This window comes from Lepidochelys kempii, chromosome 1 (assembly GCF_965140265.1).
Source record: "Lepidochelys kempii isolate rLepKem1 chromosome 1, rLepKem1.hap2, whole genome shotgun sequence".
NCBI classification, from domain to species: domain Eukaryota; kingdom Metazoa; phylum Chordata; order Testudines; family Cheloniidae; genus Lepidochelys; species Lepidochelys kempii.
In genome coordinates, this window is record NC_133256.1 from 146,517,954 (window position 1) to 146,542,684 (window position 24,731).

A 24,731-nucleotide genomic window follows, 5' to 3' on the forward strand; every position below is an offset into this window, starting at 1 on the left:
TTTAGCAAGTAATTTTGCAATCCAGAACCCATTTTTTGTCTTAGTCACATGAAATCAGTTATATTTTTCCTGTACAATTGAGTTAATTTATGGAACAATAGTTACTCTGCCAGTTATTAAAGGTTGTTTGGAACTGCACGCCATGAGAGACTGTATGGCCCCGGCAGATAGGGCCAGGTTGGCAACGCTGCCTAGAGTAAATACTAACTGGCTCCACCTCACTCCTACTGATCTCTACCGTTCACAAAGTTTACTCCTGCCTGCTTTCAGTCCAGGAATCAGCAGGGGATGTTGTGTGCACGGAATGGAAACCATCTGGTACAGAGCAATTCCATGTTAAGAGGTTAAAGATAGCTCAGAGGCGACAGTGGAAATGAGGGCCAAATACTGCAGGGCAGAGTTAGAGAGGTGAAATAATGTGAAATAGGAATAAAATGAAGTGAAAAGAAAGGATAGGAGGAGGAGAGAGGAAAGGCAGATAAACTAATCTCATTAGAAATCTAAGTAAAGTATGAAGTAGACGGTTTGAATAATTGCTGCTAATTAGCATTATGACAATTAAAGCTGACTGGCTTGAATGCTTGCAGACTAAACTCTCTCTGTGCAAGTGAGTTCGAGTATATCAATCAGTTTTCAAAAGCTGCAACTCTGAAGAATGGTTTCAGAGTAACAGCCGTGTTAGTCTGTATTCGCAAAAAGAAAAGGAGGACTTGTGGCACCTTAGAGACTAACCAATTTATTAGAGCATAAGCTTTCGTGAGCTACAGCTCACTTCCTCAGATGCATATCGTGGAAACTGCAGCAGGCTTTATATATACACAGAGAATATGAAACAATACCTATTCCCACCCCACTGTCCTGCTGGTAATAGCTTATCTAAAGTGATTTCCAGCACAAATCCAGGTTTTCTCACCCTCCACCCCCCCACACAAATTCACTCTCCTGCTGGTGATAGCCCATCCAAAGTGACAACTCTTTACACAATGTGCATGACAATCAAGCTGGGCTATTTCCTGCATAAATCCAGGTTCTCACATCCCCCCCACCCCCATACACACACAAACTCACTCTCCTGCTGGTAATAGCTCATCCAAACTGACCACTCTTCAAGTTAAAATCCAAGTTAAACCAGAACATCCGGGGGGGGGGGGGGGGGGTAGGAAAAAACAAGAGGAAACTCTGAAGAAAGCACTTTTCTGCTCAAATGTTTGGGTAGAGTTTCCACACAATTCTCTTTTACTTAAGCTGTAGTTACTTGGTATTTGATATTAGGGCTCTCTCAAAGTATTTGTTGCCCCTATCCATAGAAAAACAACCTTCCTCTTTGCATCCAAATCCTGCTGAAAAACCATTTCTGCCATGTCAGTTATGATAAATTAAAGTTTTTTAAAAGTTTAAAATAACTAAATTATTCTACATTTAATCAAGATGTGGATTTGTCTTACTGTGCAATCTTAATATTTTATCCCCTGACTTCTCTTTCCTTTCCTCCTTTTTGTTTATTACCCTTGCTGGCTTGTTGGTTTTGTCTTGGTACAATGTTGTTGGTTTTGTGTAGCTATGAGAATAATTTTGCTTATTAAACAAATAAATACATCTGTTATAAGTTATTCAAATGTATTTTATTCAAAGGACAAGAAGTAATGGGCTTAATCTGCAGCAAGGGAGATTTAGGTTAGATACTAAGAAAAAAACTTAATTATACAGGTATTTAAACTCTGGCTTGCAAGGGAAGTTGTGGAATCCCCATCATTGGAGATTTTAAAGAATAGGTTAGACAAACACCTGTCTGAGATAAACTACGTTTCTTGGTCCTGCCTCAGTGCAGGGTGCTGGACTTGATTGCCTCTTGAGGTCCCTTCCAGCCCCACATTTCTATGAGTCTATGAAAATTATCTAATCCGCATTTAAATATTTGCCTCAAATTTCAACACAACTTTGTAAATGAACTATACAGAAAAGTGTTTGCCTTTGTTAGTTTTAAAATATACAACTTTTCAGTTTCTTCAAATGTTGTCTTGTTCTCTTATGGAACAAGATGGTTTGTATGGCCATTTATAAGAAATCATTAGAATTTGACAACAATCTCATCAATTCATATTTTCCATGTTACATTTTAAGAACTTCTAGTACATCAAAATCTCTTGGATCACACAGGCCGAAAGTTATCTATGTTCTTCTGAATAGGTTCAGTGTCTCTTGAGACACAGCTAGTAGAGTCCTGGACTGTAAAATGCAGTTTAATTTGCTTTTTAAAATTGCAGTAGGCAGTTCAAGAAATTTACCTTGAGTATAAGCGTAGTCATCTGATCCAGAACTGGAACTCCTCTGGTATTTATGGATTCCTTTTTCGCCTCCAGATCCTGGTATTACTGAAATGGGCTGAATAGGTTCTGGTGCTGCAGAACGTTCCTCTTGGTCCACTAAATTTAAAAGATTCTCAGTCTGCACTCGACCTACTGTGATTTTAAACACTGTTGAGTTTGGCTGAGATACCATTACCCGGGGAGACTGCGTTAGTGCACCTGTAGGTCCAGTTGGTTGTGTGTAGGTAATATATAATGGATTAACATTAAATGGTGGTTTTGGTTGACCTGACATACCTCTAGAAGGAGAGCCTGAAGGTGGAGTAGTGGCTGCATACAGCGGGTGCTGGTTTCGTTGAGATGGTTGATTATTTATTGGTGAAGGACTTCTATTCATTGCAGTCCCAGGTCTTTGTGGTGGCTCAACTGTAATTTCTATCTTGTTCATAGAACCTTTGGATAAGCTAGGTCCACCATAAGGGAGATAAGATACTGAGTGACCACCCTGTTTTTGATAACTCTGGGGCGATTGTTGATATGGATGGGGTGGAACAGTTGAAGGACTAGGAGGCATAAACACATGTGAACTCTGATGACCTAATTGGGTAGGCTGTACCTGATGCTGAGGAGAGCCAAAAGGAGAAGGACACTGAGATGCAGGTGGTGATTGATAAGTTGGCTGAGGAATCTGGGGCTGTTTAGGAGAATACTGTGAAGGTTGGTAGTTCTGTTGATGTGGATAAACAGGTAGCGGGCGTGGAGTATAATGTGGAACTGGGCCTTGTGGAGAAGAATGCCACTGTGCATTCTGAGGAGTCTGTCGTCCTGAAGAACTTTGAGACGTCTGCCTAATATATATAGAACCAGGAGTCCCATAAAGATTGCTTGGAATCTGTGGAAGAATTTGTAAAGCTCTGGGTACTGTTTGTCCAGAGGGGAGGTTTTGTGATAATGTAACAGTAATAGGATTTGTATTGTACCGAGGTATGTGCATATATGTAGGAGGATGAGGGCCTTGCATAGCAGATGTGTTCATTCCTGGTGGCATGGAAGATGGCTGTTGAGGTGGTTGCGGAGGAGGAGTAGCTGCATTTCTAGTCTGGTCATTCATGAAAAATGGATTGTAATTAGAAGAAGCTGCCACAACAGCTGGAGCAGAGTGTGGTTCTTGAACTAAGCAGATCAGCTGTTTACCCGCTGTGCATTGTGGATCAATATGTCCATCACTTGAGCTATGTACCAGTGTACGACCACCATTAAGTTGAGCTCCTTCCCCTGCATGGTAGCTGGAAGGGGGATGAATACCCAGGTTAATGTGCAAAAGGCGATTCCTGTTCATTCTGCTGTCATCAGGGCTATGGTACTCCATATATAAGTATTTGTTGCTCTCCTGCGCAAGGACTCGACAACATGCTTCAAGGTTGTTGTTGTTCTAGAAGTAAGAATTGACACCAATTATCTTCAAATTACATTAGTAACTCCAATCAGTATATTCAACTGAAGTTCCAATTAAGCTTAGCTTGAACACATTTTAGGGATAACACTTCACAGTAGCTGGCATACCTATGACTCCCGAAATAAATTAAAGATAATCCCTGTTAGACCATGCTATATAAGAAGTATGTGGCTCATGTTACTTACAGTGAAATCTTATGATAACATAAGCTACTGAGTGACCCACATAAAATCTAGCAAGTCCAAGTTAAGGGAAATAGAATTTGGTAATGGTTATAGCTTTGGCATTCATTCCTGAAATGTTTCTGTTTCTTTAGAAAAGGATGTACATATATTTAACATTATTTCAAATGAGAAAATACTACAAATTAGAACTATTTCACAGCTTGAAACTGAAGTGTTCAAAACAATATTTCAAAGAGGATTAGCATATTACAGCCATCCAGTCTCCATGATTACTGAATTTGCAATCCTAATATGCATCTTGTTTAACTTTGGTTTGTTCTTCCCATTAGCTGTAATTTAAAATAAACCCCAGTGTTAAAAATTTAATTTTAAAAGTGTGTTCACAGTTTGAATGTATTCTGTCTAACTTTCCTTGCAACTGGCCTCCCCTGATTTCTGTCCTTTATCCCTTAGCCTAATTCACTTCGATTTACTCTTTTGATCACCTTCCTCTTTCTAGAAAATAGTTTCAATGTAGTAAACAGCCACAAATACTCACCAGGACTGAGATGTTTAATACAATATACAGAGACTTGGAAGTATTTTCTAAACAGAGTTTAAAAACTACTTACAAATAGTCTGAAAATGGTGCATACTAATATTTTATCATCAGTAATGCAGATTGAAATCTGTCCTTTGTGAAGAATGTTTTTTAAAGATAAACTACCAATATTCTGTGTCAAATTTAAAAAATGAAATCTGAAATATTTTGCCCAAATTATTAACTCTTACTGGTTTGGCTGTCAAACTAGAAAAAAAGGCGCTTTTAAATACAATTAAGGATGCTAAAACAGTGTACTTACCCTATGACATAGTTTATAAAACCCAAGCACTTAAAAGCAAGGAAAAGTTAAAAATACAATAAATCTGATATTAGCCAACTGATAAATACATAATTTAGAACCTTTAAAATGTTTGGAAATTAATAGCCATTTTCCAAGACTCCTTATATTCTGACACTGCATCTTCAACTATTACATTTTCTTTAAAATAAATAAAAAAGCACGCTGAAAAAGCTTGTGCAGCCCTCAGAGGAATGAAGAATCCAAACCCCTTCAAATTTAAGGAGGGGTGTAGTTTGGACTGCACACCCTGGACCTAAAGCTACGTAAAGTTTTGGTTCTGAGTCAAAAACAAAAAGGGGCTTTTTTCCCCACTTCAGTTATGGCCAAATTCTTACAACAGCTGTTCTAACGCTATCTTGGCCATCAGAAGGTCACTCAAGATGTGGAAATGTTGTGATTTCTACTATTTTTCACAGAAATCTTACAGATTTTTTTCCACATTTTTAGAACAAAATCCAAACAAAAACTGTGGTTCAGCCTTGAATCTAAACCCTAATCTAATCTGTACCTGATTGCCTTTAGTCACATTTGACAATTTCTGACCATATACATTTTATAAAAATTGATCCCAAGATTGGTATTTTCTACAGCATACCATAGATCTCAATAGGTCAAAAATAAAACACAGTTATCAGGAAAAAAGTAAATGTATAGATTCATCAAGATCTCCTCTGCCACTGATGCTACATTTTTGAAGGGTTCCAGCACTGAGGAATCAATTCTAATTAGTAAGGAGTTTCACATTTTTGATTAACAGCCATCACTGTAGTCTCTGATGCTTACTGTCTTACGATAAATATATATATTCTATCAATAGACTTATGAGTTACAAATAGCTCTCCTACTTAGGTGATCTGCGAATGGTGTAGGCAAAGTCATCTTTATTCTAGCACTATATTTCGGATGACCTCAGTAACCAGAATAAGAAGGATGTACAGCATATTCTCAGCTAAAGATCTCCTTCTCTCTCATCTTTGGCCCTGTGAAGTCCAGCCCTGTTCACATCTTTGGCTCTGACACATCACACCATGCACCATTCTTTTAACACCAATTTCCATGTCTGTATTTTGCTGGATAACGGAGCTGTCGTAAGTGGCAGGTAGTACAGCATTAAAGCAGGGTCCCCGTGTTCCAGCCCCATAATTACAGATGCAACAGAGCAGCATCAGACACCAGAGAGCACAGCTAACTGCTGCCAGACAGCCACCTGTTACCTAAGCAGAACGCAGTAGAGTCCACGGCGCCCTCAGGTCACATAATGTGACAGACACGAGGGGGAAAGACAGCAGCTAGGAGACATTCCATGGAACACACTATCACCTGTCTAGAAATACCCCATATTATTGGTGTATCCAAGACTTATATAGTTTTAAGTATTTGGAATATGTGGTGTGATGACAGGTCAGCCAATGACTATTGGTTCATCTGCCTTTTTAATTGACATATTGCATAGCCTTGGGCCAGGTCTACATTAGGGACTTATGCTGGCACAACTATGTTGGTCAGGGCTGTGAAGACGTGCGATCCCTGACTGATACAACTGTGTAGGCAGAAGTCCCAGGGTAGGCATAGTTACATCAGCTGTGTTTTTACTAGCATAGCTTATTTCAATCACACAGAGTGGTTTTGCTATACCAGTACAAAGAGCAGCATTACCAGATTACCTGCAACTATACCTAGAGTGCTTTGCATACCGATATTCCCATACTGGTAAAATGCTCCTAGTGTGGACATGGAAGCCTTTTATATACTTCAAAGACTACAAAATAAAATGTTGGAATACAATATGTTAAAAAGAACCCTGTATTCAGATGTCCAGAGTATGTCTGGATACTGTACTTCGGAGACACAGGGGTCCTTTAGCTTTGTCAAATTACAGACATCGGATAGTTCAACTGGTTCATCCAAGAGATCATCTACTTACCAGTACGGAAGAAATGACTATGTCAGAGTAAACGAAGTTCTGTATTACAAGAACATCCTGCACTTCTTATCTGAAAGCAGCTCAGAACTATAAAGGGTGGAGATACTGTATGCATTCGTTTCAGCAGTAATGAAATTGCTGGAGCACTTCTACGGTTAAGCTGTGTCCCCATTTTGATTCCTCCTTAATGGCACTGCTTGGGGAAAAGACTGCAATTTGACTTGGCAAAGGGGAAGTACGAAAGCCATTCTGACCATCCAGGTGGCAGACAAAAGGGGCAACTCCAAAGGAAAATGTTTAGCCTACTACATAGAACCCAACCCTCCTCTCAAAGAAAAAAGGAGGGGATATTCAGGTAAAAAGTTCAGGTAAAAAGTTACCTCTGGTATGCCTTCAGCAGTAACTACCCCCACCTGCTACTTTCCTTGTCCCTATATACTGTCCTAGGTCAGGCGGTAGGGGGTGAAGAGCAAGGAGAAACAGGTGAGTGGAGGCACTGCTTCCAAGGAAAGAAGCAGGCATATCAAAGCCACCATCTTTGGCTCTCACTAGCACAGAGATTCCCAAACTGTGGGACGCATCCTCCTAAGAATGTTTGGAGGGGTGCAGTGGGGCCCAAGTCAGCCCTCGTGGGGGGGAGGGAGTGCCACCCAGTCCTGTTCCAGCCCCAGCTCTGCTCCAACCCTGCCCCCAGCCTTGGCTCGGTTGTGACAGGTAAGGATACCAAGTCCATCTCGCCCAAGTGGGAGCAGTCAGTATGAGGTGTACTCCTTGTTATTTTTACTAGGATTTTTGACAGTAGAGCCAATGGAAAAAGGCATACAGAAGGTCCTTGTACCACGGAAGGAGTGCTTCCCCATCCCTGCTCTGGAACAGTATTGTGGACATTTCTTGTTCAGGCAAGTGGTGAACAGGTCTGTGGCCAGTGTCCCCACACTGCTTGAAAAGGTCATGAAGTACTGCTGGGTACCATTCGTGGTCGTGTGGAACTTGCGACTGAGATGGTCTGCTATTGAGTTTTGTGTTCCCAGAAGGTAGGCACGAATAGCGTGATGTTGTGGGAAATGCACCAGTTCCATAGCTTTACCGCTTCTGCACAAAGGGAGGGCAACCTTGTTCCTCCCTGTCAGCATATGTAATACACACATTCTGTGTTGTCTGTTAAGACTCTAGCGTGCGTTCTCTTGATCAGCAGGAGGAAATGGACGCAGGCATTTCTGACTGCCCTGAGTTTAACGTGGAGGGACATCTCCATGGATGACCATTTGCCTTGTGTTGTAAGGTTTTTTAGATGTGCACCCCATTCTAGGAGGGATGAGTCGGAGGTGAGAAGTAACGATGGGGAAGTTTACAAAAAGGGAATCCTGTTGTAAACTTCTGCTGAATTTTTCCACTGAACCAGGGAGTTTTTGACCTTGGTGCACAGTGACACAGATGTGTCTAGTCTGTCTCTATTTGGTCTGTAGACTGAGCTGAACTACATTTTCAGGCACCACATATGAAGCCTGGCATGAGGTATAACTGCTGCACATGCTGCCATATGTACGAGGAATTGGAAGCAGTGTCTGGCTGATATTTGAGGGCTGTTTCATACTCTCTTTAGGAGCGTGGTCCAGGAAAGGAACCTGTGCTGAGGCACAAGCGCTTTGGCCTGTAACGAGTCCAGGTCAGCCCCTATGAAAGACAGGTGCTGTACAGGGGTGAAGGTTGATCTTTGGACGCTGATCTGAAGACCCAGTTCCATGAACAATCTATTACAGTCTTGGTAACCCGGCGGGCCTCATTAAAGGAGTGGGCTCTGAGGAGACAACAGGTCAAATAGGGGTAGATCATGATCCCCCTGGGAATGTAGGTTAGCAGCCACTCCTGATTGAACCTTGGAGAATACTCTCAGAGCCAATGATAGCCCAAAGGAGAGTATTCTGTACTGACAGTGGTCTTATCCTATGGTAAATCTGAGGAACTGTCTGTGGGATGGTAGGATTGAAATATGGAAATAGGTGTTCTGAAGGTCAATTGCTGCAAATCAGTCTCCCTGTTCCAATGCTGGAATAATTATTACCAGAGTAACCATCTTGAATTTTTGAGCCTTGACAAACCTGTTGAGTGCTCTGAGGTCTAGCATGGGTCTCCAACTGTCATTCTTCTTGGGTATCAGGAAATAGCAAGAGCAAAAATCTTTGCCTCATAGATGCTGGGGTACTGATTCTATGGCTCCTAATCGGAGGAAGAGATCTATTTCTTGTTGTAGTAAACTCTCATGAGAAGGGTCCTTGAAGAGGGATGGAAAAGGGTGTTGGGGCAGGAGAGGTAAAGTTGGATGGAGTACCCATTGTGAATGATTTCCATCCATCTGATGTTATACATTCCTAGGTGCTCCGGAATGTGGCAAGGCGGTAGGCAAATGGGCAGTATAGGTTGGTCAGCTGCAGCGCTTAAAGGGAGTGGTCTGTTGACACCTCAACCAACACGTCAAAACTGCTGTTTTGAGGTGGCTGGTTGTGCTGTGGAAGACTGTGGGCTCGATGGTTTGCACCTGAAGAATCTAGATTTCTTTCTCTGAGGTTTGTAGAAGCTTTGAGTTGGGTATTGGCAGGTGTGGGATTTATGCTGGGGCTGCAGACTAAATTTTCTTTTTTGTCCAAGTATATAGATCCCTAAATGACCGGAGAATAGCCTTGGAATCTTTAAGGGTGTAGAGGTATGTGTCAGTCTTTTCAGCAAACAACTTGGTGCCTTCAAAGGGAAGGTCTTCAATGGTTGTCTGCACCTCTTTAGGGAACCCAGAGAGGCGTAATCACAACGCATTTCACATAACCACTATAGTGAAGATGGACTGGGCCGCTGTATCAGCTATATCGAGGGCTGACCAGAGTGTTGGTTTGGCTAATAGTTGCCCTTCCTGGATGACAGCTCAGAACTGGTCACACTCTGACTCTAGGATCTGATCAATAAAGGTGCTGAGCTTGGAATAATTAACACAGTTAATAATTAACATTTGCTGTTAATGCTTGATAATTTGCATTTGAAACTGCAATGTGTCAGAGGAGTAGGCCTTTCTCCTGAAGAGGTCAAGGTGTTTCCAATCCCTATCATAGGGGACAGATCTCATTTGGTGCTGGCAACCCCGGGAGTTTACGGCATCCACAACAATGGAGTTAGGGCGAGGGTGGGGAAAAAAGGGGTTCTGTCTCCATAGCAGGGAGATTTTTATCAGCCCATTTACACATAGGCATCACCGATGCTGCAGTTTGCCATATAGTTTTTGTGGGGTCCAGGAGAGCCTCACTGATGGGGAGGGCTATTCTGGAGGACGAGGAAGAGTAGGATGTCAAGGAGTTTGTGGTGAGTATCTTTTACCTCCCCTAGGTGTATCTGCAGCATGTCTGCTGCACTTTAGCCAAGTCCTGGAAAAGCTGGAAATCATTGGCTAAGCATTGTGGCGGGGGCATGACTGCCTCATCTAGAGAGAAGGAAGCTATGTTGGTTTTCGATGTAACCTCCTCTTTGAATCCTCCCTCTTCTTCCTCCACAATCTTCGCTGGAGGTTCAGTGACCGAAGGAGAACATCTCGGGGGCTCACGGATGTAAGCTGGAAACCCAAGAAGTGTGTGGTTGATATGATGCCCAGGAATCCCAGTAGGGCTATTGGAGCAGTGGGATAGAGCCTGGTGGTGCCCATGATTGGCTGTACAGGGGCTGATGGTATGCCTGAGGAGCCCCGAATCATAGAATATCAGGGTTGGAAGGGACCTCAGGAGGTCTTCTAGTCCAACCCCCTGCTCAAAGCAGGACCGATCCCCAATTAAATCATCCCAGCCATGGCTTTGTCAAGCCTGACCTTAAAAACTTCTGAGGAAGCAGATTCCACCACCTCCCTAGGTAATGCATTTCAGTGTTTCACCACCCTCCCAGTGAAAAAGTTTTTCCTAATATCCAACCTAAATCTCCCCCACTGCAACTTGAGACCATTACTCCTTGTTCTGTCATCCGCTACCACTGAGAACAGTCTAGATCCATCCTCTTTGGAACCCCCTTTCAGGTAGCTGAAAGCAGCTATCAAATCCCTCCTTATTCTTCTCTTCTGCAGACTAAACAATCCCAGTTCCCTCAGCCTCTCCTCATAAGTCATGTGTTCCAGTCCCCTAATCATTTTTGTTGCCCTCCGCTGGACACTTTCCAGTTTTTCCACATCATTCTTGCAGTGTGGGGCCCAAAACTGGACACAGTACTCCAGGTGAGGCCTCCCCAATGTCAAATAGAGGGGAACGATCATGTCCCTCGATCTGCTGGCAATGCTCCTACTTATCCAGCCCAAAATACCGTTAGCTCTCTTGGCAACAAGGGCACACTGTTGACTCATATCCAGCTTCTCATCCACTGTAACCCCTAGGTCCTTTTCTGCAGAACTGCTGCCTAGTCATTCAGTCCCTAGTCTGTAGCGGTGCATGGGTTTCTTCTATCCTAAGTGCAGGACTCTGCACTTGTCCTTGTTGAACCTCATCAGATTTCTTTTGGCCCAATCCTCTAATTTGTCTAGGTCTTTCTGTATCCTATCCCTACCTTCCAGTGTATCTACCACTGTGTCATCTGCAAACTTGCTGAGGGTGCAATCCATGCCATCCTCCAGATCATTAATGAAGATATTGAATAAAACCGGCCCCAGGACCGACCCTTGGGGCATACCGCTTGATACCAGCTGCCAACTAGACATGGAGCCATTGATCACCACCATTGAGCCTGACAACCTAGGCAGCTTTCTATCCACCTTATAGTCCATTCATCCAGCCCATACTTCTTTAGCTTGCTGGCAAGAATACTGTGGGAAGACAGTGACAAAAGCTTTGCTAAAGTCAAGGAACAACACGTCCACTGCTTTCCCTTCATCCACAGAACGGGTTCTCGTCATAGAAGACAATTAGATTAGTCAGGCATGACTAGACCTTGGTGACTCCATGCTGACTGTTCCTGATCACTTTTCTCTCCTCTAAGTGCTTCAGAATTGATTCCTTGAAGACCTGCTCCATGATTTTTCCAGGGACTGAGGTGAGGCTGACTGGCGTGTAGTTCCCAGGATCCTCCTCCTTCCCTTTTTTAAAAGATGGGCACTACATTAGCCTTTTTCCAGTTATCCGGGACTTCCCCTGATCGCCATGAGTTTTCTAAGATAATGGCCAACGGCTCTGCAATCACATCCACCAACTCCTTTAGCACTCTCGGATGCAGCGCATCCGGCCCCATGGATTTGTGCACGTCCAACTTTTCTAAATAGTCCCGAACCACCACTTTCTCCACAGAGGGCTGGTCACCTCCTCCCCAAGCTGTGGTGCCCAGTGCAGTAGTCTGGGAGCTGACCTTGTTCGTGAAGACAGAGGCAAAAAAAGCATTGAGTACATTAGCTTTTTCCACATCCTCTGTCACTAGGTTGCCTCCCTCATTCAGTAAGGGGCCCACACTTCCCTTGACTTTCTTCTTGTTGCTAACATACCTGAAGAAACCCTTCTTGTTACTCTTAACATCTCTTGCTAGCTGCAACTCCAGGTGTGATTTGGCCTTCCTGATTTCACTCCTGCATGCCCGAGCAATATTTTTATACTCATCCCTGGTCATTTGTCCAATCTTCCACTTCTTGTAAGCTTCTTTTTTGTATTTAAGATCAGCAAGGATTTCACTGTTTAGTAAATATGGCAGGCGACCAGCTTGGCTTTTCTTTCTACACATCGGGATGGTTTGTCCCTGAAACCTCAATAAGGGTTCTTTAAAATACAGCCAGCTCTCCTGGACTCCTTTTCCCCTCATGTTATTCTCATAGGGGATCTTGCCCATCAGTTCCCTGAGGGAACAGGCTTCATAGGAAGTATAGAAGGAGGATGACTAGAAAGTAGAGGTGCCTGGCAAGGTACCGGAAAAGACTCACGTGCTTGGAGAAGACTTGATACCGAAGCTCCAGTGCCAAGAAGGGGAGACTCTGGTATATCAGATACGCTGAACTCTCTTGAGTGCCAGAACTCCTGCAGTCAGGGATCTCACCAGTGCTGGATGGCTCACCATTGACAGTGCCAACGGTACAGAGCATACCAGCAGGATCTTCTTAACCATGTGCTCCCTGCTCCTGTTTTTGTGTATTGGTACCATTGGCTCAGAGTCTATGCCCATCAGGTCTTTAGGCGCATCAATACCTGCTGCTCTAGACCCTCGTAAGCTATGGGTACCATGCTTGGATGGCCTTGGTGTCAACAGTACTGACAATACAAAGCATGCCAGAGATCTTTTATGGCTAGCTCAGGGCTCACAGCTCTCTCTTTAGATGTCTTACGAGAGGGGTCCATGGCTGATTTCTTCGACCCATAGTCCCTAGATGTCGAGGGCTGCAGAGAAGTCTCATGCATTCTGGGCGACTCCTGGCACAGATCCAAAGAAGACTGGAGGGCTGCCTCCATCAGACATTATCTTCTGTTTGATTTCCCTGTCCTTTCAAGACGTGGGTTTAAGTTGTTGACAGAGACCACAATTCTGCAGCATGTAGCCTTCCCTGAAGCAGCATACGCATCAAGAGTGTTCATCTGCCACAGGGATGGCCTCTTTGCAAGAAGAGGCACTTCTTGAAGCCTGGTGAGTTGGGCATACCCTGTTGAGGGAAGGGATCCCCAACAAAAAAGGGGGGGGAATTAAAAGTTTTTCTTTTTTAGAAGATAAAGAAAAACTACAACTAAGACTGAAAAAGACGAACTAGCTACTAAAAATGCTAAAGAAAAGGAAGACGTTAACGATCTCAAATGGACTGCTGATGGCTCCGACTCTAGCCAGAGGCAGTTGAGAAGGAACTGTGGGGGTTTAGCCTGCACATACTGGTTAACCTTATGGTGGGGCACAAAGGGAGAGAGCCAGACACTGATATCAAAGTTTTCCAACCAGCAGCACAGGGACACAAGCACCCCTACAGTGGAGCACCCATAGGGGCATTACTCAAAGACAGAGACAGTTTCTTTAAGAAAAATGGCAAGGGCCTTACTGCTAATAAAAAATCTGGTCTTGTGAAAAATCCAGTAACCCACAGTTTCAATTCAGGTATGAGTGCAACACCTGCCTACATTGAATGGCAGAAGAGAAAAAAGGAGTTTTCCACTCTCACATCCTGAGATGACAGAAACTTGAATAGTGTCTTTCTGCTCAGCCACAGGGAATATCCACTTTCTTTTACCCAAAAAATAAACAAATAAATAAATAAATATTTCAATAGAATGTAAACTCAAAAAGTTTGCTGTTCTCCAAGTTCCTGTTACCTTTTAGAAACTTAAAAATCCCCAGAAGACAACTATGAAATTGAACTGATTTCTAATCAGTCTATTACAAGGGGGTTCCTTTTTATGCTACAACAATAAATGTACGGTAACTGTTACTATGCTACTGTATTCTGCTGCAGCATACCTGGAGCATACACTGAGACACCACCCCTTCTGGAATCTCAGGGAAACGTTGCCGGAGGTCATGGAGTACCTGCACATCAAGTTGCTGACTACCCTGCGCCATGCCAGACTGATGTTGTTCTGGGATTCTCAAGAATGGAAGTCAATAAGCCTTCCAGTGGATATGATCTTCTGATGCTTCAGGCATTTTCTATTGGGAAAAACAGACAACGATCATCATATTTATTAAAATACATCCTAATTCATCCAAAGTAAAAGTGAAGCTAACTACATTCTCCCTCCACCAAATGAAGTTTGCGTATAGACAACCTGAACTGTTTTTTAGATTCACAGATTGAAAGGGGCATGGAATAAACACAGAAACTGAGTCATGAATTTCTAATCCCAGATGTGCATTAGACTCCCTCAGTTTCCCCGTTGATAAAAATGGGATTAATATTAATTTACTTCTCAAAGACATTTTGAATAGTTAAAAGTTTGTGGTGTTTGAGGATATGATGAACTATACAAGGGTTCATTCATTATTTTAATAATAGAGCTATGTGCTAACAGTGACAGAATAGAAGTCCAGGTGGTACAATTACCAGTAGTATTTTAAATTATGTATTTTAGCTAATAATTAGATCTCCAACTCCCGCAGTGCACAAACACCACCACCTTTAAATGTATACCACTAACTAAAATTAGACAACAGCTGAAGACATCAGATAACAGATTTTGTAGCTCAAGTCTACAAGCCTTTCTAATAAAGTATCTGTTTAGACACTTCAGTAGTTCAGGCATAATATGTACCCTACCTTAAAACTGCTCAAAATACAGAGCAATGTTCTCTGGATTTAATCTCTTTCCTTCTCATATCATCTACTAATTAGAAAGAAAAAAAAAATACAGGCACCATTTTTGTGACCTATATAGGAAAATAATTCTTGCTGACTCAAGCAATTAGCCAACATTATCTAATCTTGCACACCAGGAAACAAAGCCATGTCTGCTTCTATTCCATTATGTTAAAAAAATAAAATATTTTCAAAATAGAAATAGGTGTTAGTCTCTAAGGTGCCACAAGTCCTTTTCTTTTTTCAGTAGGAAAAGAATATTTTCAAGCCTTCAAGTCATGTGGGCATCCAAGATATCTCTGGGGAAAGAAGAGTGACCAAGAACATGCAAAGTGATTTTAGGATTACAGTAAGTATTTATCTTGGGTATTCATAAAACATTTATCACCTTCATATTTAAAGGCAGAGAGAAAAGTGTCTACTTTCGTGTCAGGATTCTTTTATCTAGTAGTATTATAACAAGTAGTATTTGAACCAGAATAAAAGTGTACAAAGGACACATGCATCTTGAGTAAACAAGGTTTACCCATTTTGACTAATCAACACAATACTAGCCTGAAATACTGTAGCTGAAGTCAAAATACCAAGCCAAGGATGCCTTCTACAATTCTGGCCAGAAAGTAACTAGTAATATTAAGTACTTACTATAGCTACATTTCAACATACTTTACAAACATTAACTAACCCTCAAAACCTTCTTGTGAGGGAGTTAATATTATTCTCATCTGCCAGATGTGGAAAGGAGACAAGGGTGTTCTATAGCCTGGGTTGCTGACTTAATTCTTTGCTCAGAGTAAGATTATGCACTATCCAGCACAACAAATTCTTCTGAACGTTTCCAGACTTCATTATGAGACTATCATACTTTAGGGTGGACAGAATCTTGCATGTGATTTGTAGATTTTTTTCCAGATTTATAGATAATTTTTTCACACTTTTAGCCTTGACACTGTAAGCATGGCATTAAGAATGTTAAAAAACACCTAGATAGGAATCTTAATTGAAAGTAAATTGCATGAGCCTTTGCTACCCACCTCACCAAAGGATTCTCAAGACTGAATTAAGCTTCTCCCCATACCCCCCAAAATTTCAATATTTCAATATAGCCACTTAAGCAAGAGACTATAAATTGAATATTACACTTTATATTGCACATCAGGATATTTTTGGCAGCTATAAAGTACATGTGTTTATAAAATAATTACTTCAGTGGTAGCAATAGTATTCTCTCCAAAGGTTTGATGCTCACTGTATTGGTACATCTAATTTTGAAGCATGAACTTTTCAGCAGAATATGAGCACTTAAAAACTTGTTCTGTGAAACACTGCCACACAAACGTCAGTGTCATTCCACAGTGAAAAGCTTAGCTGAACTGGGCAGAAAAACAGACTATTCTATTTTATGACTTGTATTTGTACTACATAAAAAATATGCATTTCAAAAAAATGCATTTAAATGCATTTCAGAAATGCTATGTGCCGAGGTAACAGATTCTTCCCAAGCACTCTGAATGGTCTTGACAACAGCTAGTTTCTTGTACCATGCAATGGTCTTCCTGGTTGCATTATATGGCTGTAACATTTGGTCTAATTTTATTAACATGTCTAATCAAAGGTGTGGAGACAGTGAATAAGGAAGTATTATTTATCCCTTCATATAACACAAGAACCAGGGGTCACCCAATGAAATTACTAGGCAGCAGATTTAAAGCAAACATAAGGAAGTACTTCTTCACACAGCACAGACTGTGGAACTCATTGCCCGGTGATGCTGAGAAGGCCAAAAATGCAGCTGGTTTCAAAAAAGGAATAGAAAACCCCATTGAGGATAGGTCCATCAATGGCTATTAGCCAAGATGGTCAGGGGCACAACCCCATGCTCTGGGTGTCCCTAAATCTGATAGCCAGCAGCTGGGACTGGATGACAAGGAGATGGATCATTCAATAAATTAGCCTGTTCTGTTCATTCCATCTGAGGCATCTGGCGACAGCCACTGTTGCAAGACAGAATACTGGGCTAGATGGACCACTGGTCTGACCCAGTATGGGCATTCTTATATTCTTATGACTACTTTATGTGGAAACTGCCACTTTTGGCAATGTACCCAGACCTGAATAAAAAAAATTATGAAAAGGCATAAAGATCTTTTCATGAACAGATGTGCCCTTCATAATCCTACAGAAACTAACACATCAAACCAACCACAGAGAAAGGAACTGTGACAACTGTAATGCTTTAACACAAATTTAATTAAAATTGCATCAGTTAACTTGGTATAAAATGTTTGAGTGGACAATGTCAAACTGTTTAAACTGAGATTTAACATATATTCTGGCCTATCCACATTTTGTTTAGACAAGCTTGTCCTGGTCCATATTGAATGGTCAATGGCCAACAGCCCTGTCTGTGAAGAGTTATCCTCAATATAGAACCATATTTCCTCGGCAGGGTTTAAACCTAGCTGTGTTCAAACTGAGTTATAACACTGTTCACTGGGCTCTGTATAGGTAACTAAACTATGTTTAAAAACAGGTTTAAAACTGTGCTTTAGTCCAGTTAGAAACTTATGCTAGAACTTTTTAACCCAGTCTGGCCAACAATGAAGACATCCAGTGATCACTAGTGTTGACCTGACAGACATTTTACCACTATCTCATCTAGGCAAACAGTAGACGAAATAGTAAAAACAGCTGTGACTGATTGCACTATCACTTCCATCAGTCCTAGAGCAAAAGTGGGACAATTTTCTGATACTCTCAGGGCAGAAACAGACTAGCAGCCAAACAGCCATACAACCCAATTCAACTGTGTTTAAGCAACATTTAAATGCAGTTGTTAAATATGGTTAAACTTTGCACAGAGTTGGTCAGTTGTGTTAAAACTGAATTAAACTGAACTGTTTAAAAAGCCATGTTTACACTAGTTCAAAAACTAAGTTTGACACTAATATGCAAACTCTTCTGTAGGAACATACAGAATCAGATGAGGGATCCATTAAGTCTGCTATCCTGTACGTGACAGTGCCCACAACCAGCCCCCAAAGAAAGCTTCTTCCTAAACGCCAATAGGTAAAGAGGTTGGTTTGTGCCCCTGAAGCTTAACTGTTTAAACTCTTTCCAAAATCTTGGTGTCTATTTTGTTTATTTTTTAATATTTAATTTTGGATATTCTTCTCATCCATATAAATGGCTAATTCCTTTTTGTATGATACGAAGCTCTGGCCTCTCACTCTTTACCTCACCCCAAGAACTCTGTTCTCTAGGGCCTTTCCTACACTATTTTTTTCCCCTTTCTTTTAGTCTCTAACCACTGTCAAGATAAGATACTTCATTATTTGGAGCGTTCTGTCACTGAAATTAATATCCATTAAAGCAGAAACATCAGGTCAAAGGTTTGTTCTCCTGCCACATTTGATGCATACTATTAGTGAACGCTACCACTCACATTCCATACTACTCGTTGGGATCAATAGGACAATCTGAAGAGGTGAAATGTCTTTAAAATCATCATGATATGATGTAAGCAATACAGTCTGCCATAAAGGCACTGTACACAGCTCAGTTGCTGGATACAGAGTTCAGCTCTGTCCACAGTGGTAATGCCACAGTAACTCTATACCCTTTTGACTTCAAAAAAGTAGAGAGAACATTGTCTGAACCACTTTCTTCAAAGGTCAAGAGAGTGCTCATTGATGGGCAGTAGCTAGTTGGGAAGGGATCCTCTAAAAGTCTCCAGATCTGATCTCCAATTAGCTCTATACGACAACCACCACTTACCATACGGGAAAAAGAGTAGGGCGACTCTCAGAAAAGAGGAACTCACTGCAATCAAGCTTTGTGTTTCCATTAAATTCCTCCCTCCCCACATGTTAATACAGTGCTAGGGTTCCACTGTCATAAAACAGTGAAATTAAAACCCCTCTGTAAGATAGAGGGAAATTATCTGAAATCTAGAAAGATGATTTAAACATAAAAGTTTATGCATCAGATATGTTCTGTAAAGTTTCTGTAATCAATTGATACCAAATGTTTCTTGAAGGTGCTGCCAGGTATGCTAAATTTACTCTGTTAGCAGAGACATCAAAAAGTTACAGTACTCAGCAATAAAATGCTGATTTGTTAGCTTGACATTATTTAATCAAATTTGAAATTAATTTAAGCATTCCTTCAGCATTTAGGAAGCTCGAAAGTTACTGAGTTTAAGATAAAATGGCAACGACTGCTGCAAGGATGAATTGTGTTTTGTGCATTTTTTTATTTAATTATTCAAATATGAATTCAGTAATATTGTCACTGTAAGAGACATCTGTTAAATTCTTGTGTTACTGTTCAGCAATGTCAGTTTGGTCATATTACTGAGTGCTACTTTAACAAGTGATTTAAAATGTTACTTTTACCATATACTGTATATCTGCAGGATGTTTTGTTTAAATTATAGGGGTTTTTTGTTGTTAAAATCAGTTTTCCCCGTTGCAATCCAATTCTGAACATTTTTATGTATTTATAGTAAGGATACTTAATTGCTGTCAATGTGTCAAACAATTTTGATAAAAAAAACAAAAGCAGATTTCATAGAGCACTATATATAAGGAATTGTGGATAGTCACTGATATTATGCTTTAAAGTCTGTGACCAAACAGGGAAAAGCAGGTTCTCTCCTAGACAGGAGAAAAGGTAGCTCTCTCCCTGCCTTCAATGTAAATTAAGGCAGCAGGGAATCAAAACAATAGATGCTCCATTTGCATATGAATCAGCAGGAAGATGGGAGGTCAACAGGAAGGGAAAAACAGCAGGAATCCTTCCTGCCTCTTGTAACAGGGTCAGTGAACTTTGGGAGATATAAGCAGAAACAAAAAGCCTTGTGGGAGTCAAAGGGCCAGGGCTCTTGGAATCACAGAACATTGTATCCTTCATCCGAGGCGGCTGAGGTCTCTGGGAACTGAATACAAGTGAGAAATCTTCTTAGACAAAGATTGTAACTTGCTGAAATTAAGTTTTAATCTCAGAAATGTATTTTTACTTGTTTGTATGTACTTATTTTTATCTTTGTAAATGTTTGTATGTACTTATTTTTATCTTTTGACTCATTGTACTTGGTATCATTTAAACCTATGACTATTTAATAAACTTGTTTTATTTTTAAAATAAATTAAACCAATTCAATGCCGTGAATGAAATAAGAGTGTTTGTCACAGTCTAATTAAATTAATGAGCTGCAGCATATCGTCTCTTTAAAGGAACAATGAACTTAAGGTTCTGTAAGTGTTCAGGGAGAGGGCGGAACAGTGCAAGGCAGACAGCTTTGGGGAAGTTCAGGACTCTGTGTGTGTGGGTGGCAAGTGTTGGGGTTACACTGCAACAAAACCAACTGAGTCATGGAAGCCAGAGGGTGACCTGCACGCTTGTAGGTTGGCTGCTGGTGTCAGGGTTGTCAGTCACAGCAGCACAGCACTGAAGGCACCCAGAATTGCAGGGCAGACAGTGACACAAACCCTTTTTGGTCTGGGCTGAACCCCAAGGTATCAAAAACTCCTTTGAAAACCCCAACCAAATTCTGACAGTGCACAAAAAGAAGGAGAATTCCGCTCAACATCTCTTAGCTGTGTTGGCTCTGCAGGACTAAAACGGAATAAAAGTGGTAAATGTGCATTTTTACGATGAAGTAAACAGATATAACTCAATACATACAGGGAGAAAATCTGATGTCTAAGATATTGCTATTTTTATATAGTATCTTTACAGAGCAAAAATGACATTGATTTCAGTTGCATATTGAAACTTATTTGGAAGTTAAATAAGCTACCCCTTTCCATAATTTTTTCTGCTCTCCATTGCATTAAATGCAAGATGTAGGCACATTCAAGATGTACCAGATGTACATTTGCAAAACGCTGACTTAAACAATCTAGGTATGTTAGAACTAGGATTACTGCTATAAATGATGTTAAAACAGAATAGATCATATTTATTTGTATATGGAAATAGCTAACTATTCCAACCGTCTTTTATACACAACACACTGCTGCAATGTTAATCCTTAATTGTTTGTATGTTTCCATATCTCAAAGTCTGCCAGCTCACAACTCAGTTAACCCTGTTTACAGATCAATGACTGGCAGCAGCATGCGATGGATCTGCAAATTTTGGGTGATATTTATTCCACTGTTCCAAGTTCTTTATTCTTCCTGAAAAAACACAAATCTGAATCATACAGAAAAGTACCAAATACTAATCCCCTACCTGAACAACAAAGAAAATGCACAAAGGAAAGCCTAAATGCCTGATGTTGAGGAATGGAAAATATTTTAATAATGACTGAGAAGATTGAGATCAATGGAGTAGAAATGAAAACGTATGTTTAAGCATGTAAAATCTGATTCAATTAATCCAGAGCTATATAGTAGTCCTTCTGCCAAAAAAATGATATCTTGTGGAAAGATGAGATATTGTCCAAAAAGAAATAGCAATTCTATAAGTAAAACGAGATCACAATCAAGTCAACAAGCTACTAGCCATTAAGATCTCTCTCCTTTGTATCTGATCTACAATAGTCATTCATTTTTATCAATTCATTTGTTTTTTCATTACCTAACCTATTATGAGATTGCAACCATATCAATCTGAATGCTGTTCAAATTATGCTTGCTTGATGATGAGCTGGCTGGACAGCCAATTTTTCACCATTTTGAAGTAATGAATTGTGAGAACTTAATCTACAAACAAATGTAGGGTGGGTATCTGGATCTTCAATTTTAAATCCTAAAAGGCATACAATTAGGATTATGTTCCATGAGCAATATTTCAGCCTTCTTCCTGATATGGGTTCAACCTGTGTGTCTGGATCAGTCATGATACCTAGATAAAAATCCCACACCTTCTTAAATAATTTCCAATTTGTCCTTACGTGTTCCGTTAATTTATTTTTAGTGTGGAAATCAGGTTTGGAGACTGAGTCAGCAATGTCAGTCTCTAGCTAGTAAATCCCTCCAAAGCCTCCTTTAACTGCTTTTGTAAATTTACAGCCTTTCTGTGGAGCAGTTATGTAAAAATGTGCTATATGCTCACATATGAGAAGCTTAGAATGACTGAACTTCAGATGTTTTCCTCTACTTCCACTTTAATTTCATCACATGAAAAAATGGCACAGACCTCCTTCCTGTGCTTTTCTCAGCATTCCTAGACATCATCTTTTGCAATTTGGCTGGTGTTCTGCTTTCTTTTCAGATGTAAAATTAATAGCATTAAGTGGGATTTTATTCTTCCCTTTACAGATGATACTTGTAACCAATATCTGGTCATTTCTCATGTTCAACCAATCTTCTTGCCCTAGTATCTAATACAATTCTTTTTGTTCTTCCTTTGATTTTCTCCATTTCTTCTAACAGCATACCTGAAAAGAATGCATCAAGAGCGAAGTGCTTTGGTCATTTTTAAAAACTGCTCATCTTGTGCTACATCAAAGTCAATATTAGCATAAAAGAAAGCTGCAACTCTTTCTCTCAAGTTCATGTCTTTGTCCTCTAGCAGTTTAAAAACTGCTCAGAGGCCTAGAACAAAGACTTAAATGATCACTGCACCTACATTTTAATGATGGATCTAACTTATCACGAGTCTGTTCTTCCTTTCAATAAGTTTTATTCAGTGGCACATTAGATCATGAAGAATCCAACACAATTATTTTCTGTACTCTTCAGAGGAGTATTTTTTTCAACCCTGACCATATTTACTTTGCACTTCAGTTCATCCAGTTGCTTTTTTCCTACCCCTTTAGACTTGTGGAGTCAGAAAAAAAAATGTATTGTCTTACGTAATTACCTTAGGTAATTAAATACATTTATATTAATTAGCAGCTTTCAAATGTCCTACATTAGAATGGAATATCAAATACCAGTGACTTCAACACTTTGAAGACTGAAAAACCCAACCAGTTTTATTCAATAAGCATGTTCTCAAATGCCCTGGTTACCTCCAGAATTTTCTAGGTTCCAACAAACCGAGCGCTCTGCCACCAACCCCCCACTCTCAATCAAAAAGAGATCACTTAACCCAGTACTCACCCATCTCTGCCTAATTAGTGGGCTCCACATTCCCCTTTCCCTCTGTGTTTCTAGATAATTCTATAACTTGTTTCCTAATAAGCACCATAACCTTGATGCTCTCGTCATATCTCCCTTCAACTTTTTAGAATTGCACAAGTTTTTATTTACAGAAAAATTTCTAAACTTCTCAAATAAAAAAAACTTTCCCAATATATCTTAATTTCTTGTAAATACTTCAGAATGATATATAAAGAAAGCAACTGTGTGTGTTTTTTCCCCAGAAATCAAACAAAAATGATTATAGGTTGGGGTTTTTTTTAAAATGGCCCTTGTAACTACTGATGTGAAATCATATCCAATTCTCTAAAGCTGAAAGGAGGCTAAGGCAGACTCTAGATCACATTCTCTTCACTGAAGCAGCAGCTAGCACAGTGCTCAGCATTTAGTAAAGAGCGTCACTCCACTATTATAGTGTAGAAAATGCAGCTCATTGACTCAAATATATATTGAAAATAATCTGGAATCCATTTTAAATATCAAAGTAAGTAACAATTTGAGATCCTATAAAAAGGTATGTTAAATTAACTTAAAGTTACAGTAACAGTCATAAAATAAACATCCCTTAATAAAATCCACCATTAAAAGACAAGGAGTCTTCTGACTGAAACCCTATATTTAAGGATGAGTTCTTAGCTGAAACCAAGTTTCTAACCTGGACTTCACTCCTAAACTAAAATGAACACCCATGATTAAAATGCTGGAGCAAGACTGGAGCAAGCTTCTGAGCTAAATTTAACTACCAGGCTGAAGTAAGATCCCAGGGCTGGAGACCAGTTTTTTAGTCCCTTAGCTCCGCACTTTACTGGTTTTTGCTAATCAGCTCTTTCCATACGATTTCAATAGGAAACTGCAGCACTGACATCTAACGGATTGCATTGTGAAAACTGTATAAATACCACCATTTACAAGCCCACTCCCATGACTCAAAACAGAATCCAACCACCAGCAACAAATACATTAAGTTAATCCTTTCACTGATCTACTATGCCCTGGGTTTCCACATTCTGCAACTTAATTCTTCACAGGGAGAGTTCCCCCTTGATTTTGTAAGAGCTAGTCTACTAGAAGTGCTACCTTGGTGCAGCTGTGCCGCTGTAGCGCATCTGGTGAAGATGCTCTATGCTGACGGGAGAGAGCTCTCATCAGCATAATAAATCCACCCCCATGAGAGGCAGTAGCTATGTCGACAGGAGAAGCTCTTCCACCAACATAGCATTGTCCACACCGGTGCTTTCCTCAGTGCAACCTGTGTGTCTCAGAGAAGAGGTTTTTTTCCACACCCTTAAGTAATGTAACTTATACCGACAAAAGTGCTAGTGTAGACATCGCCTTATTCATACTCCTGAGCAATGTAAGTTATACCAAAGTAAGTGGTAGTGTAGACCTGAACTTAACCCAATGGTGGGCAACCTGTGGCCCGCAGGCCGTACACGGCCTGTCGGGGTAATCCGCTAGTGAGCCGCGAGACAGTTTGTTTACATCAACTGTTCACAGGAACAGCCGCCCGCAGCTCCTGGTAGCCGCGGTTTGCCGTTCCCAGCCAATGGGAGCTGCAGGAAGTGGCGGCCGGTGAATTGAAAAATACGATTTCTTTTGTTTATCATTTTTACAGTG

At 40.6% G+C, this 24,731-nt stretch overlaps 1 protein-coding gene across 5 annotated transcripts in view; it reads right to left on the minus strand.

Annotated features, from left to right (window-relative positions):
• Positions 1-24,731, minus strand: part of TAB3 (TGF-beta activated kinase 1 (MAP3K7) binding protein 3) — a 76,563-nt gene that overhangs the window by 16,241 nt on the left and 35,591 nt on the right. For 4 of the 5 annotated variants that reach the window (XM_073357829.1, XM_073357805.1, XM_073357821.1 and 1 more), the window contains 2 exons: positions 14,184-14,372; positions 2,286-3,738 (listed from right to left, as the gene is read on the minus strand). In XM_073357829.1, coding sequence (XP_073213930.1) covers positions 2,286-3,738; positions 14,184-14,285 — 1,555 coding nt within the window. In that variant the 5' untranslated portion in view covers positions 14,286-14,372. The remainder of the gene's footprint in view (positions 1-2,285; positions 3,739-14,183; positions 14,373-24,731) is intronic. The other variant, XM_073357837.1, reaches the window with a different exon arrangement.